The sequence below is a fragment of the Natator depressus genome, chromosome 9 (genome assembly GCF_965152275.1).
Source record: "Natator depressus isolate rNatDep1 chromosome 9, rNatDep2.hap1, whole genome shotgun sequence".
NCBI classification, from domain to species: Eukaryota; Metazoa; Chordata; order Testudines; family Cheloniidae; genus Natator; species Natator depressus.
The window spans coordinates 35,751,471-35,769,124 of NC_134242.1; the positions used below are offsets into that span (position 1 = coordinate 35,751,471).

Genomic DNA, 17,654 nt, shown 5'->3' on the forward strand with positions numbered 1-17,654 from the left:
ACAAACTTAAGCCAAAGAGTTTTAAACAGTCTGATTAAAGAACACTCTTACTGTCTCTGTTGCTCCACTTCCACTCTCTTGGCTTTTGTGACATTGCCACTTCATTTATAATAGGCCATTCCAACCTCGACAGGAACTGGTTTGCTAATGTTAAAAACAAGCAGCAAATTGTTTTGTTTTTTTTTCCTAAACCCTTTCAGACTTACTTCATATAAAATAAAGAAGCAAAAAAGGACATAAGCCCTTTTATTTTATTTTCCTTCACAGACCATGCTTAAAAATTGCACTACAGTTATTGCAAAAAGTCTCTGAAGTTATGTGAGGCAGGGATATGAGATATATGTTTGGGGTAAAGTTAGCCCAGGGTGAGGACCTTAGGAAGGAAATAACTAATGGATATGTTATTCATGAACTTTTACTTGAGTTTGGGTGTTTTAATATTTTGATTATTGTTGGCTTGTTTGTTTGTTTGAAGTCTGTTTGACGTTCCATGTTTAGCATTTTGTGGAGGGTTTTAAATGGCTCGGTTAATAGTGTGGATTCTATAAATACATTTTTCTTTATACAGTACTAAGAATGGGGCTTGATGTGACCATCTTAATAGCTTGCCTCTTAATAGTCAAAGAGGTTTCTAAGGTGATGACCTTTAACCTTGGACAAGTTTAAAACAATTTAAATTTGTCCATTTGCTGGCAGCAAACATTTAAATTAATTTGTTTTTGAATAAAAAACATCCATCAAGATGTATAGTGTAGCTGGCTGACCGTTATTTAGGGCTTGATCCTGCAAGGTTTTGAGCGAACTGGCTCTCAGTGGGACTACTCGTGTGTAGAGTTAAGTGCATGTGTAAGTGATTAGCCTGATCAGGGCCAGAGTGCGAGGACACCATCCAGGAGATCTTGCAGGATGCCGCCAAGATTGACGCCTCCCTGCTAGCACCGTGGCAGAAGATAAATGCCCTGAACACCTTCCTGATCCCCCGCATCTCGTTCGTCCTAAGAGGATCCGCCATGGCCAAGGTACCCTCAACAAGGTAGACAAGATTGTCCGGCAGCTGGTGAAGAAGTGGCTGTTCCTTCCCCAGAGAACCAGCAACGAGCTGGTCTACATCGCCCACAGGCATGGCAGTGCCAATGTCCCCCGCATAGGCAACCTGTGTGACATCACGGTGATCACCCACGCCTTCCGCCTGCTGACGTGTCCTGACTCCATGGTAGGTAACATCGCAGCAAACGCCCTCCATGACGCAACAAAGAAGCGGATCGGCAGAGCCCCCTCCAACCAAGACACCGCCACCTTCCTGAGCAGTTCCCTGGATGGTGAATTCAGAAGGGACGGGCACGACATCGCTTCACTGTGGTCCTGCGCTCGCAATGCCACGCGTCCCCTGGGGAAGCGCATCGGCTGCCGCTGGGAGTGGTGCGAGGAGCGCCAGGAGCTGGGAGTCCTGGTGCCGCAGATCAATGCCCCGAGCGCCAGGGGCATGCTGGCGAGGACCCTGAAGGCAGCCATCCACTCACTGTACATGGAAACCCTGAAGCATAAACCAGACCAGGGTAAAGCCTTCGAACTGACCAGCAAGTGGGACGCCAGCAACCACTTCCTTGCTGGGGGCGGCTTCACCCGTTTCGCCGACTGGCAGTTCATCCACCGCACCCGGCTCAACTGCGTCCCACTCAACGGAGCCGTCCGGCACGGGAACCGAGACAAGCGTTGCAGGAAGTGTGGCTACTCCAACGAGACCCTGCCCCACGTCCTGTGCAGCTACCACTCCAGAGCCTGGCAGCTGTGGCACAACGCCATCCAGAACCGCCTGGTGAAAGCCATTGCACCGCGCCTGGGGGAGGTCGCCGTGAACGGCGCCATCCCCGATACTGACAGCCAGTTGCGACCTGACGTGGTAGTCACCGACAAGGCCCAGAAAAAGATCATCCTTGTCGATGTCACGGTCTCCTTTGAGAACAGGATCCCGGCCTTCCACGAAGCCCGAGCTCGTGAGCTGGAAAAATACGCCCCCCTGGCCGACACCCTGAGAGCGAAGGGCTACGAGGTGCAGATGGATGCCCTGATCGTCGGAGCCCTGGCGCTTGGGACCCCTGCAACGAGTGTGTGCTGTGGACCTGTGGGATTGGTCGACACTACGCACGGCTCATGTGGCGCCTCATGGTCTCGGACACCATCCGATGGTCCAGGGACATCTACATCCAACACATCACTGGTCACCGACAGTACCAGGAGGCGTGAGCCGGTACGACATCGTGCATCAACTATGGGAAAGGGACTAAGAGACTTTTTCCATTGGACATATGAACTGGAACCATAAACTCACTGAACATTAAATCCCACCAAATGAGGGTAAATCCATCCTCATCATCGTATCCACTCATTATACTCCACACCTGAACATAGCCATTATATGAACAACATACCCCCATATCTCAATGTCTGTACTTTGACCCGTTAAACTTTTACCCCCAATCGGGGAGATTGCAGATTATGTATTCCTTAGGCCACCCGTTCCTAAACCGAATTTCGCACCCCTTGATAATCTGTACCTTATTCCCTGATAACCAGAAACTTCTATGCCTAAACTCTGTACCGTTTTCTTTTTACTTCAACATCACCTTAATAAAATTATTAAGTGCATGTGTAAGTGATTAGCCTGATCAGGGCCAGAGTGCTTAGCCACTTAGAGGACTGTATTGTTTTATGGCACTCATTAATAAGATGCCTGAGCACCTTCCACATTCTGAAGGCAAATACATGAAGCATCATTGCAACTTTGAGTGTGGAGTCGTCCTAATATTTGGTGGGAAATGTATTGAGATTGAATATGGTAGAAAAAATCAAATATTGAAATTTTCAGATGAAAGAAGAATAATTGTTTTCACAAAAATGGTAGTGAAACAGTTGATCCACTCTTTCCACCAGCTCTAGCTGGGATGCTTCTTTTTGGGGGGGAGTGATCCAAAATCCTTAATAATTTGGGGTTTCTGACTGTTCTTACCGGTTATAAAGCAAAGACCAGAAGGATTTCAACTAAAGATAAAATTGGCTACACTTTCAAAAGATGTTTTTACAGAAGCTCAGAGCAGTCCAGCATTAGATATATTTGAAGGTGTCCTGGGAGGTTTGCATCCTCAAAAGAGCAGTCACATAAAAAAGAATACTCTCTTCCAGTTATGAAGCTCAACATTAATAAGCTTTTTTTCCTGCCCTAGAAATGAATATAGACCAGAGAAATTGCCTTCACATTCCTTTGAAATTGATCATGAAGATGTTGATAAAGATGAAGTAAGTATATTGATTTTTTTTCCCCACTGCTGAGTTATTTATTCGTTTAACATCAAATAAGTAATGATAACAGAGTCTCGTTATCTTCTGTGGAATGTTTCATATATTAGCTAACTCTGGATTTAATGAAACAGCTTTGTCTCTTATGTCATCATGTGTCCAGCAGGAGAATTAATAAAGTGTTTTTGAAAGGAATGTGAAGATTGTATTGTTAAGAGAAAGCAGATATTCAAATGCATCGTTCCCTTTGGTCTTAAACTCACAAAAGCAAGTCAATGCAACAATAATGATGTCTTTTATATAGGATACCACATCCCACTCGTCTTCAAAAGGTGGCGGCGGTGGTGGAGGATTTGGAACAGGAATTTTCAAGTCTGGCTGGCTTTATAAAGGGAATTTTAACAGTACTGTAAACAATAGCATTACTGTTCGGGTAAGGGGACATCGTTATTCTTTCTTTGTTCTGTTTGGCTTTAATCCTCTACACGCTCCTCCCCACCCACCCGCAGCAGGGGAGCTGATGTTTTCAATTCTCATTTAGCTGTTTTCATCTCAAATTAGGTTTGTTTAAATTGCATTTAATGATAGTAAAGTGGATGTTACTATTGTCTGCAGAGTAGCACAGTTGAAATGCAGTTAGCAATGGCGTATTGTTTAAACCCTTTGAATAAAATATCTATGAAAACAATTTGCAGTACAGCAATTATGTTTTTGTTTTCACTGTAGTCATTCAAAAAGCGCTACTTCCAGCTGACACAGTTGTCAGATAACTCATACATTATGAATTTTTACAAAGATGAGAAAATATCAAAGGAACCAAAGGGATGTATATTTTTGGATTCCTGTACGGGCGTTGTACAGGTAAGTCACATTTATTTTCATTCTATTATTTTGGAATGACATGGTGGGCCCAGCTTATGTAAATGGTTGTAAACTCTGTTATCTTTAGTGGAACACTCTTACAGATCTGGCTTTATATCATTAACTACAAATTTTATTGGAGGGTTTTTAATGTAAAAAAAAAAGAGAGAGAGAGAATGATGCAGGTCAATGATGAGAACATATGTATAAGTCTGATACTGGCCTCATTTTCATTTGTAACTCCACTGATTCCAGAGAGTTACTCTTGATTTACACCAGTATAAGAAGGACAAAAGTGAAACCATGATGTTTTGTATAGAAATAGGAGTATTACAAGCAAACATTGATACACATTCATATAAACTAACTAAATGGCTCTGGTCCTGCAGTAGGATCTGTGTGGGAAGACATTTACATCCATGCAGAATCCCACTGACTGCAGTGAACTCCACACTAGCATGAGGCTTAGCTGGTGTGGATGTCATTGAAGGATCTGGGACTAACATTCTGATAAGTACTGAGATAATGGAGGATCTTAAAGAGGGCAGGCATGCTAAAGCCTGCCTTAGTCCTAAACTGATATCTTGGTAAGACATTTGCACTGAAAATCTGCGGTTGTATTTCTGCGGGGGGAGGCTTTAAAATCTACATTGTCATCGACTACTTTTTCTTGTGTTTCAATCTGATTTCTTTTTCTTGACAAGAAGTAGTTTCTACATGCTGCCATGTAGAGGGATTTGAGTTTGGCACATATCTCTGGTCCATTGCTCCTGAATCAGGAAAGGCTGGGAATGTTTCAAAGGCAGCTCAGCTTCTGGAGTAGTACAGCTTCAGTTTGGAGTTGCTGTGAAACAAACCTTTCCGGCTGACTCACTGAGGTCCTTGACCACCTGTAGCTCTTCGTGGTTGGAAGGATAGCTTGTTTTGACACAGGGCCTTTGAAGTGGGGAAGAATGGCAGAAAGTGGATGGAATTTACCCTGATGACAAATGACAGCTCAAAGTTCCACACACTACTTCAGCCCACATTGTTGCACTACCTGAGCAGATGGCTATCCATTTTCCATGTGCAGTGCAGACTGATTCTCTGTACCAGCCTGGCATAAGGCAGTATAGGGACAGGCATGCAGTTGGGTCTAACACAACGGTCCCTGATTGGGAATATGGGAATCCCTGTACATTTTATCTGTGTAAAGGCATGGGCAGAAGGTCTGGAAGTGGATTTCAGTCCAAATAAGGGAATCCTGACAGACCCACCCCAGAAAAAAAATATAAAGCATCTATAGTTATAAATAAACCAAAATAAAGCATGAGCCCTTAAATGTATTGCAGCCTCTACATGGGCCTGCAAGCCCTTGCAACAGCTGCACTTACATGTTGAGCAAGAAGAGAGAGAGAACAGTGCCCATCATGAGAGCCTTCAGGACAGATACGTAATGATTCAAACTACCTTTACGTTCCCTCCAGAGTGAAAAATAAAAATGTTGCTACTCAAGAGCAAGTTAGCCCATCCCTGCTGTGGCCACGAGTATCAAATATATAATACAGAATTGCTAAATTTATCAGGGTCCATACCAAGTAAGTGTGCAGTAGTGCATATACAAAGCACATATCTCCACAGTTACTGCATTCTTTAGCAATTCGTGCAGTCATGTAAAGCTTGCTTTTATTACACTCTGTGTGTGGGCAAAATGATTTGGCTATGTGTCTTTGAAGATTGAGCCATTGAATACATCTGTGGAAAAGAATGGAACTTTCCTTGGAGGACAGCATAATTGCTGAAAGGTTACAAAAGAATACTGATATTTTGACATACCAAAGGCCCAAACCAGTCACTTTCATATAGCTTACTGTAGTAATGTGAAGCCTTTCACCTGTTGTTATTTCTGAAAGGATTAAAATAGAAGCTTTTTAAAATAAGTAAATGGGGCCCAATATGGGTCTACAGCATGGATTTTTATCTCAGAGATCAAGATATATCAGAAATCTAACTGATGTTTTATTTTGAAAATGTGTGGTGGGAGAGTGCATTCAGGGCTGTTTAGTTACTGTCAATTACCGACTCTCTGTTGTTAGGTGATATTTTATGTTCTTCATCTGTGCTTGTGAATTGGTGCTGCCCCATTGGTGGCATGAGTTTGCCAAGTCTCTCAGTGTTCAGAAGCCTTGAGAAGGAATGCTTTGTTCCAGATGGCTGTGACTGTGTGCTCTTCTTAGAGACAAGCCTCTATCAGAAATTCAGAGTTAGCCCCCAGTACGTATACCACCAAAATGGTTTTGGACTTGGGCCACCTCCAAAACCAGAATGTGTCTCTTTTCCAGGTCCATTTCAGAGGCAGCCCACGATAGCAGAAATTACAAGAACAGTGGATTTTAAGAGATTTCTAGCATTCTGGTCTAAATCTTAAAAGAACAGGTCAGGAGACTGACACCTTTGAATTAGACCTGTTTAATCTCCAGCTTCTGGCCACAGGCTCTGAGTTTCTGACTCTTGCCTACCCCCTCAATCACCAGCTTTTCTGCCAGCTGTCCAGAGCTTTTGGTTATATCCCTAGATTGTTTTTTTCATGTCTTGTCCATCGTTGGAAGCCAGTCTCTCTAGGTGCTGGGCAGGTGGGAGGCAGGCAGATGGGAGGTAGCCAGCTGAGACATTGCCTCTCCCGTTGCATGACTAAGACGCTTAGCATGGAGTGAATGTGCTCATGAGCTATCCACACTGCAGAAAGGCAGGAGTCTTAGGCTGGCAGCAGTGGAACAGCACCAGGAAAATCACCAATCTTTGTTCCCCACCACCACTCACAGAGTGTGATGAATGGAGGCGAGGGGAATGGATGAAGAGGACAAAACCTGGTGTAAAGCTGCAGTAAGTGAGAAGGAGTGGGTCCAATGAGTGTAAGTAATTATGCATTTCCAAGTTTGAGGAAGACTCAGGTCCTCCCGCCTACATTAGTTTCACACCATTGTAACCTCAGTGACTGCTGTTAAGTAACTCCCGAGTAACTGAGGAGTTACTCTGAGTAACTGAGAGGAGAATGAGGTTTTGAGCTGGTGTAGCATACATGTTGAAAAGGCCAGAAGTCAGTGGAAATAATACCATCTCTAAACTAAATTAGATTGACCTCTGTAACAACCCTGTGATTTTAGGGGAATGATCCTGTAGGCATTGGGCTAAGCCTTCTATTTCACTGCTATCTCATCTTTTGGTTTCTTATTTCTGAATCTGAGATTTCTTCCAGAAGGAAATATTACTGAACTTCAGGTGTTGAAGATATCAACATTTTAAGTCACAGGCCAAATTTCCATAGTGTAGGGGCAATAAAGAAGCAAATGGAGAAAGGAGGCATTTCTTTCTATTAGTGGCTACACAAGAAAATATTTAGATATAGACTTGAATCAAAGACTTGCACTGGATTTCATCTGCCTGCCAGGACTTTGAAGTGCATATGGAAAACTGGATATTAATGTTTTCCTTCCAAATGTCTTTAAGATTCAGCATGTGAGTTCTATTGCTCTTTTAGATAAAGTCTGATAGCATTATATTATCTCATTTAAACATCTTAGCACAGGCTGTAAAGGAAAGTGCATAATACAGACAACAGATGCGTTCATTTTAATAATCTTTGTTCTCTTTTTCACATGAGAAAATTGGAAGGTGATTTCTTCTTTATAGAGCCCACATAACCCACTTACATGGATATTTAGTGTACCAGGACTGCAGCCTCTCCTGGATGGAGACCAACATCCCCCTCCCTTCTGCCAGTATATTTCCAGGCTTCATAGTTCCCTATATGTGCTGGGTTATCCAATAGAGGCAAGCTGCCCAAGTACACCTGCTTGCTTTCTCTTTCAGATGGTTAACAGGTGCAATTTCTAAAATTATAAGTTACCACATAGCTCTTCTGAGGCAAGCCTATTTTATTCTTAAAGTAAAAAACATTACAGAGAATACATATTAAAAACAATAAAAGAACCTACACACATGCTAATCAGCTTACCATGGTTCAGCCCAGCTCTAAGATGGGTTCCGGCAGGAGCAGTCCTTCAAATCCCCACCCAAGGGGATTCCTTGTGGTTACAAGTTCAGCTTCTCCTCAGAACAGGCACACAGTCTTATGGAGCCTCAGTAGGCCCAGTCCTTGCAACCGTTTTCAGCAGTCTAGGGCCTGTCCATTTGCTGGCTCAGGAAGAAGGCCCCGAGGCAGTGTAAAACCAGACTATTTCTCCAAAAATCCTTTCTGTGCCTGTTGGTCCCTGGAGAATCCCGTTTGAACTAGTGTAGGCACACCTCTCCTGGGGGTGGCTTCAAAGGCTGATAATAGAAGAAGTACATTAGCATCCCCTTCTCTGCTAGAGGAGGTACATAAAATGCCACAATAACACATACACAACTGCATTTTTAATGCAATTAAAAGGGCTGGAGCACCCACGGAAAAAAAAATAGCAATTAGCTGATCAGGGCCCGCAAACAGCTGATTGGAGGTGCCACCAAACAGCTGGGAGAGGGACTTGGGGGAGGGTGGAGAGCAGTGAGCGGGCGGGGACCTCAGGGAGTGGATGGAGCGGGAGGGTGGGAAGAGTCGGAATGGGGGCGAGGCCTCGGGGCAGAGCACCCCTGGGGAAAAGAAAAACTCAGCACCTATGAATCCTACATCAATAAAGCTCAACTGAATTCAGTAAAGTTTATCTTAATTCCGTAAGGTTTGTTCAGGGTATTACAGGATATTGTCAGTCTGTCAAATCAAGCAGCCATGAATGAGTTGTTACAAAATGCACATTCTGAAACCCTTTTCTTATTTTTTTATAGCCTCTATCAATAGTGTTTAACAAAAAAAAGTGTCTACACCTCTGTTCTAAGATGAGGATTATTTCTATCACAGATAGAGCTGGGTAGAAAATGTTTTTTCTCCCCCGTGAGAATTTTAAGAGTTTGGACATTTTTCTTGTGACAAATCAACAACAGAAAAAAAATCTAGAAAATTTTCACAATCAGTAAACCTGGAAAAAAATCAGTTTGGGAATGATCAGAACTTTCTTTTTTGATTTTAGTCTTTTTTTATTTATATGTTGTAATTAAATTTAAATTTAAAAAAATCCCAAAATGGGAAGTTTCAGTTTTGACTAATCAGAATTTTCTGATGAAAAAAATTTTTCATCAAAAAATTCCTGACCAGTTCTAATTACAAAGCTATTCCTCAAAGAGGAAACCCATACCATCAGACAGATTCTCCAATTCAATTACATGACATCTATTTATGCCAGCTAAGGCTCTGACCTCATATTCCTAACTCTAGCTCTCTTACTTAGAAGAACATTGTGCTATAACTTCACAAGCTGGTTGACTTGAGAGCTACACTTAGAAAACAATCGAGAGGTCTTATTCTTTGCATTGGGAAATAACAATGATGTATGGAGCTATAAAACTAGCATGGCACAATCATCAGATTTAATTAAGGCTATTAACTGAAAAAAGATTGAAACCTCAGACTTAAAAAAGGCCAGGTAGCACTACTGCCTGGATGAAACCTGCAGGGTTCTTCGATATCTTTATGGTCATGGCTTAATTTTTGTTAATGACATCTTTCTGAAATACTGAAAACAAATGAGTGAGCTTTGACAGCTATAGTAAATGGTTACTAATGCTTTATTATAAAGAAGGGCCATCCTGGTATGAGATCTCTTTGAAGTTTAAAAGAGTGTGATAAAAGAGGCTTATAACTGGTGTTATAAGAGTATCACATAAAATCTTGTAAATTTGGTAAATGTGAAGAGAGAAATGTACTGTATTAGCATTAGAGAATCATGTAATTTAATTCAATTTCACCAAGCTATTTCATTAACTAAAGAGCTGTTGGTTCTCAGAACTGGGCCTGATGCATTAAACATTTACTGCAAGTACATCATGATGATATAGACCAGTTTTAAGTCTGGTTGCCATTACATTGGGAATTGATTTTTTTTAACCTTCATTTAAGAAATATATAGCTACAATCATATACACATTATCTCACATTTTGTTTAAATTACCATTCAGTTTTCTCTTCTTAGAATGACTCTAACATGCTCACCAACAGCATCTTGCACTTTTCCAAAAAGCCATTTCAAAATGTGGTGACTGGTAATATCTCATCAGAATTTCCCACTGTCTTCTTTCCATGAAGGGGAAAATGTATTGTTTGCAATGGTCAGTTCTTCCAGTCTTCTGGAGAGATTTGTTGGTTGATTTCTTAACCTCATATTAACAAAATTGTCCTGGAGTTGTGTAGAAAAATGGGCAGACAATATACCTAAGTTTTTTCCATGGAATCTTTGAATTTCCTTAAACAGTCCTCTGTTGGGGGAACAATCCAATTTAAAGGGTATCTAATGCTTATGGTTCTGTAAATAATATTTAACTGTAAGAAGAAAGAATGAAGAGGAATGGTACAATTTACAGCCTGTATTAGATTAACAACTGGCCTCAATTATGTAATTGTCACAAAGCCATTTATAGAGGGAGCAAACTGTTCTGGAAGAAGGAAGGAAGAGACTGTGCTTCGAGAGGCACAGTCTCTTTTATGGCTGTTGGATGTATGCAGGGGGACTTCAAATGGGACTATTTCTGTAAGATAATTTTCACCAACATGAATAAGGGTCCTGTATTCAGGTCCTATTAGTGAAACCCACTCAGACATTTTAATCTTTCAAACTGGAATTTTCCTTGCACTTTAAAAGTGGATGGAGAAGAGGAGAAATGTTATTTGAGCAGAGATTAAAGTAAAGTGTTTTCTCCCTGAAAGCCTGTTCTGAAGACAAAGTCTTTGGATGTTATGTACTGCCAGAAAAAAAACAGTTTATAAGGAATACAATGCAGTTGGCAGGCAGTTCAGAAGCCTTGTAGAGATTAATCATTCATATTTTGTTTAATACATTTTTTCACAATAACGTTGGTTGGATTAAATTAAGTCAGTGTTCTAGATTCTTCCTCTGGTTCTTTTCTGTTCTAAGCATTGTCTTATATATTCACAAGGTGTAACTGCTTCAGTACTTCTTTGAATATCACTAGAGCCCTGCAAATCTGTGGATATCCGCTCTATAGCCACAGATATCCACAGACCTTGTTTGCTGATCGTGGATGGACACGGATCAAAATTTTATATCTAGAGCCTTGCAAATCTGCAGATATCTGCTTTATATCCACAGATGCGGATATCCGCAGACCAATTTTACAGATCGTGGATCGGATGCGGGTACAAATTTTGTATCCATACAGGGCTATAAATATAACTTTACCTCTCTGTAAAGGTTAAAAAACAATGAATATAAACATTGGGGTGAAGAATGGATAATGCACACGGCATACACACAGGACAGTTATATTTAGTAGATGCATCCTGGCCATGCCAAGCACTTCAGGCCTTTAGGACTGGTTGAGAGTACTGTACAGACAGTGCCCTACATAATAAAGGGATGGTTGTTAGTCTCCATTGTCTTAGAGACACCTTAATACTATATTGTGATGACTCAATAATATTCGTGTGCGAGACAAACTGAAAAGCATAGGGAAAATAGTGACTCAATGAAAAGAGCAGAAGTAGGAAGGCTCAACAACCTTGTTCCCAGTGCTCTGACCCTCAGCCTTGGAGAGGTGAGTGATGTGTTCAGGGATCATGTTTTCCCCTAAAAAGCGAAAAAAGGTTATTTTAACTTGTATTTTCCATTTCTGGTGGGGTTTGGGATGCAGGAGGAGCACTAGTAAAAGCTGTTCGGTGTCAGCGAGAGGAACTGACTCAAGTCTCTAGTGATTTTACAGGAGTGTCCATGGAATGCAGCAGTACAGCAGTTGTGGTGGGGGAAAAAGAACAAAGGGGCTCATCACTTTTCTAACTTCATTAGTTGCTCTGGAACTAGTCAGCAGCTTCACATAGTTGGTAGCATTTGTAAATGTCTTGAAATGGGAGACTGCATGAAACAGGGGATTCATCATAAGCAGCAGAACCTTTGACCTCAGGGTCACTAGTTCAATTCCAGCCCAAGTTGGTGGTGACTGAATACTCTTACCATGTGGTACTTGTTTGATGGAATGAGTTTGGTGGAGCTAGTCCAGTTCCTAGTGGGCAAATATCCACATCACAGAAATTACATTTAATACTAATTGGTGTCCTTCTGGCGTTCTCAGCAGAATGTTGTATGACTGAATGGATATGGCATAGTTCAGCTGTAGAGGTGGTCTCTCCAGACAGCACTGAAACACATAACAATGCTTAGCACTTGTATAGTGCTTTCGTCTTCAGAGAGCTTTAATTATTTATCACATAAGTTACAACCCACATGTGAGATACTGTAGGAAAGTACTGCCAGAAGTTATGTAGGAACTGCCCATGGTATAGCAGTTTTATAGCTAAAAGAGGACTTCAGTCTCCTGGTGAGCATAGACAATGTTTCATGAACATTAATATCACAAAATTTGTCATTTATGTTTTGTTTTTTAATGCCACTAAATTTCCTTGAGTGTTAGTCCTAAGGTGGTGTGCCATATAAAAGCCCCACCACTCTATGTGACTTTTTTCAATAACTTTTGAAAATAGTTCCTGTCTTCATTTTAATATTTTTTTCTTTTTGATACAACAGAATAACAGGCTTAGGAAGCATGCCTTTGAGCTGAAAATGAATGACCTGACATACTTTGTGCTGGCAGCTGAAAATGAGCAGGATATGGATGACTGGATTTCCACTCTCAACAAAATCCTGCAAATAAATCCGGAGGGGACCATTCAGGAAAGGAAAAGCGCAGATCTCACCGATATGAAACTTGGTAAGAATGAATGTATTTGCATTGCTTTTTGTGCTGAATACAAAAAATGCATCTTCAGATTTTGGTATCAGATTGTTTTAACTGCCAGCATCTTTGATGGATTCTGAACCCACAGCAGTATCGATTTTTGACAGAATGGCTCCAAAGCTTTTACATTCACTGAAAGTATCAGTTAACTCTTGGGGGTAATTTTCAAAGGGCTATGTGGAGTTTAAGCATCACAGCTCCCAATAAAGCAGTCTGAGTCATGTGACAGCCTTGCACAGGTAGTTCTATATAAATTGAGACTTGCCTATCGGTCTTCCATTTAATGTTTTTGTATGTATACTTTGTGACTTGCTGTCCTGATATTGTCTGAAAGTTTTAAGGAATTTTAGTTTGGAGAGGTCGGTCAGTGTTTTTTTGTTTGTTTGTTTAGTTTTTGATTTTACAATTTTTTTTCTGTTTTTATTTATTTATTTTACCTCTGGAAGAAATGCAAAATCCCAGCTGTTATAAGTTTCCATTTTGATGGAGGCTTAATGCATTAATGTGCTAGCATTTATTTCTGGCAATTGTGAATGAATTTGTGTATAAATGCCCTTTCACTATGTGACAAGACTCTCTTGGCCAACACACCAGGGATTGAAAGACTTTCAGACTTAAAAGCATAAGCTAAAGCTCTAGAGCTGGGAGTGGGTAACAACTAATATCCCCTGTATATTGGGCGTGAAGGGAGAGGCATAACACACTCACCAGTAGGTTACATACTTTTTCAGCTCAAAGAAACCTTGTCCCAAGTGTCAAAGGCCACAGGTTCAAATTTCATTGAAGTCCCCACTTATGTGATGACCACCCTCTTCACTGGTATACCAGAGATTGAACCAGGAACCTAAAAGCATGAGCTGCTACAGCTTGAGCTAAAAAGCCACAGATCAGTAGCTGGAGGCTGTAACAAATAGCACTGGGAGTCAAAATCAAAATGTTCCCTGGGAGTGAATTGATTGTGATGTATCTTCCAACAGAGGAAAGGCAGGTTTTCTGTTGGAAACCTGCCAGCTGACTGTCCCACTATTTGGCAGCCTACCTGGTGGACTGCCAGTCAGAGTTGTGAACCTAGGACTTCCATGGTCCATGGCTCTGGGGCAGCACACCATGCAGACTGCTTTGGAGCCATGGACTCCAGGACTTCCAAGCTCCCTGCAGTGGAGCCAGGACCTGTAAGCTATGGGAGACCTGGCTAGAGCACTGCAATAGGGGACCTCTGTAAGCCCTGGAAACTTTCAGGGCTTCCCAGTTTCCTGCAGTGGAGCTGGGAGCCACGGCTGAGCCGAGAGCCTTGGTGCTTGGGCTCCCAGATAGCATTTCATTTTACATTTTTATTTTATATATTTATACTTTTCAAAAGTAATAAACATGACATTTTTACTATGCTGTGCTGGTATAAAGTACTGTGTGGGTCACATGTACCAAACAATTTGAAAGATGATTACTAACACAAAGAGAGGTTTAAAAACCCAGCACATGTCATTTTGTGTTTTAAGGCCATGACAAAGCAAAAGAGGAAGTGGTTCCGTTATTTTCTATTAGAGCTCTTGGAAGCTTTATCTGAAACAGAATTGCATTCAACCATAAGCAACGCTAAGAGTTTTCAGGCCATATTCTCCCCTAAAGTAATTCAGCGTAGCTCCTTTGAAGTCAAAATAAAATGTTTTGATTATTTCAAAACATTTTTTCTCAGAATTTCCCTTTTGTGGGAAATTTTGAAAATTCTACTTTTCATTCCTAAAGAGAACAAATTTATTTTTGAAGGTTTTTGGAATTTCTCACCAAATGGAAATTCCAACTTTTAGTAAGTTCTAGTAGTAACTCATATCATCTGCACCACAACTGGCTAAACTACCAAGGGGAAATAAAAATAAAAAAAGGATCTTCTACAATTGGAGAATTGCAGAGTTACATAGAATGATTCTCTACAGCTCCCCATTCTGGATTTATTTGTCCACATCAGACAAGCCCTTGGAGTTTTTGGAGCCTTAGGACTTGGTCCCTAGCTGGTGTAAATCCATCACTGGAGCTACACCAGTTTATAATAACTGAGGATCTGGCCCATAAGATTATAGTAAGTCCCCTGTGCTACCTCAAGAGGGATGGAGAAAGGTGAAAAGGCCCCTTCAGTAGGGGTATTATTATTTATTGTGTATGCAGTGCTCATAAATGTGCTAGATGCTTCAGAAAACAAATACAGACATGACTTTTGCCCTGTAAAGAATAACATCCAATTTTAGTTATGGCAAAATAAGAGGCAGTAACAAACAATAGTGGGAGATGGGGTTGGGAAGGACAAGGGTCACAGTGATAAAAGCACTCTGTTAAACAGTTACAGAATATGTATATCTTGATAATTTGCTGTGCTAAAAGTAACAAAATATGGAACAGATGAATAGGATGTGAACTGGATTTTAAACCTGGAGGTTAATTGCAGGTGTAATACAAATCTTATAGTCATTCTCAATAATGGTTTTCTTTTTAAGATTCTGAAGAAGTTTCGGAGAATTATGATTGCCCACAAGAGGAGACTGATTCTTCAGAGAACACCTTGCACCCAGACTTTGCAAAAGTAATAAACATGACATTTTACTATGCTGTGCTGGTATAAATTACTGCATGGGTCACATGTACCAAACAATTCGTAAGATGATTGGTAACACAAGGAGAGGTTTTAAACCCCAGCACATGTCATTTTGTATTTTAAGGCCATGACAAAGCAAAAGAGGAAGTGGTTCTGTTATTTTCTATTAGAGCTCTTGGGAGCTTTATCTGAAACAGAATAGCTTTCAACCATAAGTAACGCTAAGAGTTTTCGGGCCATATTGTCCCCTGAAGTAATTCAGCATAGCTCCTTTGAAGTCAATTTATTCAAGAATGATTCATTCTCTTCTCTATTCAGCATCACTGCATTTTGGGAAACTTTGCCCTCAAGGAGGCAAGATTTCCTGTATTGCCTGCAGAGTTCCAAGGAAATTGGCTGTGTACTGGTGGTTATCTTATCTAATTTCACTGAAAGTTGTCGGTAGTGCTGGGGAGAAAGGAGTACGTTTTTTTTTTCTTTCTCTGAAACTGTGGCATAGACTTCTCTATCAAGATGAGCTAATTTAAAAACAAACACACACACACACACACACACGGAGAAAGTGAATGGCAGCTACTTTTTGGTTATTTACGGTAACAAATGGCTAAAAAGCTATGATAAAAATATTATGTCGAGCTATTTTAAATGAATGCAGCTGGGTTATGATTGTCTATCTGATCTACTTTCTAATGTACATCACCATGACAAATTTATCTAAAGTAGATGATAATATGATACATATAAAGGACCAAATTCTGCCCAGATATGTGGGTGTCTAACTCCCCAGTGACTTCAGTTATGAGTGGCACATGAATCTGAGGGTAAAATTTGATCCCGGTCGTACTGTGTAATGTGCTTATGAAACAGATTGACCTGAAATTTCCAAAATAATATTAAAGTATCACTGAATTCACGTGTTTGAAAAAATGGAATCCAAATGTCTGTTTTGTTTTTAGATAAATTATTCAGCCCTTATTGGCACAGAAGACTGATGGTTAGAAGTTTGGGTTCTATTCCTGGCCCATCACTGTGATTCTTGGGCCAGCTGCTTAACCTCTCCATACCTTAGTTTACCTATCTGTAAAACTGAGATAAAATGCATCTACCTTACAGGGATGTTGTGAGGTTTAATTAAAGTTTGACACTTTGGGCTCCTCAGATGATAGCTACTGATAAAAAATAAAAAGTATTATTGTTATAAATGAAGCATCAATAATTTTTCTAAGTGTTACCAACTGTATCTGGAAAAAATGTCTGTATACAGAAGACTAATTTATTAACTATTGCCACAGTACATCGCGGAAACAGAAGAAACCGTGAAAGCTTCTCGAAATACGGAACGACTAAATCTGTTCTCCTTAGATCCTGATATAACTGTAAGTGAGAATCCTGTTTTAGTTTCTAACGGTATTCAAGATAAAGAGGCCCAAACTGACTTGGTTACCAAAAAAAACACAAGGGTTGTTTAGAGGTCAGCAGGCAGGTTGGGTACTTACCTATGCAACAGAATTCCACATCTGTGTTGAACACTATTTGGAATGTTGCATCTTCTCCACACAAACAGTGTTTGAGCTACCCATCTTGGCAATGGTTGCTGCTGAATTGTTGATTATGTAGCATTATTTATAGCTGATCTGCTTTTTAGATGAGTGGCATTAAAACCTAGCAGTGAGTGATTCTCAAAAAGGTTTCAATTTTGCTTTCACTTGAAGTCAGTGGCAAAATATTATTGACTTCAAGAAGAAACTGCACTGGGACCAAAGCTTGGTTCAGCTGGAATAAGAATACCAAAGTTTAGTTCCTTCTCTGAACTATGTCTCAACCTCCTGAATCTCCCAAACTGGACTGGAAATCTCACAAGAACAGGCTATCTCAAGATTCCTGGTACTTCCTCATGGTCTGGAAACACTACAAGAATAGCATTTTTCATGGTTATTCCCTACTTTGGCTTTTACTGCAAAGATGCATACAGAAAAGATAAGCAATGGGAAGAAAAGTTCACCAAAGCTACTTAAGTAGCTTAGCTGGGGATTTGGAAGGTTCAGGTTGGTTTTAATTTATTTGAACATCTTTAGTAGCTTAATAGACATTAAACTTC

The 17,654-nt window shown here is 40.6% G+C and overlaps 1 protein-coding gene across 11 annotated transcripts in view; it reads left to right on the top strand.

The window, feature by feature from the left end:
- Positions 1-17,654, top strand: part of DOCK10 (dedicator of cytokinesis 10) — a 248,355-nt gene that overhangs the window by 129,839 nt on the left and 100,862 nt on the right. For all 11 annotated transcript variants that reach the window (XM_074963916.1, XM_074963908.1, XM_074963911.1 and 8 more), the window contains exons 5-10: positions 3,222-3,294; positions 3,599-3,727; positions 4,021-4,155; positions 12,762-12,945; positions 15,459-15,544; positions 16,849-16,932. In XM_074963916.1, the coding sequence (XP_074820017.1) occupies positions 3,222-3,294; positions 3,599-3,727; positions 4,021-4,155; positions 12,762-12,945; positions 15,459-15,544; positions 16,849-16,932 (691 nt within the window). The remainder of the gene's footprint in view (positions 1-3,221; positions 3,295-3,598; positions 3,728-4,020; positions 4,156-12,761; positions 12,946-15,458; positions 15,545-16,848; positions 16,933-17,654) is intronic.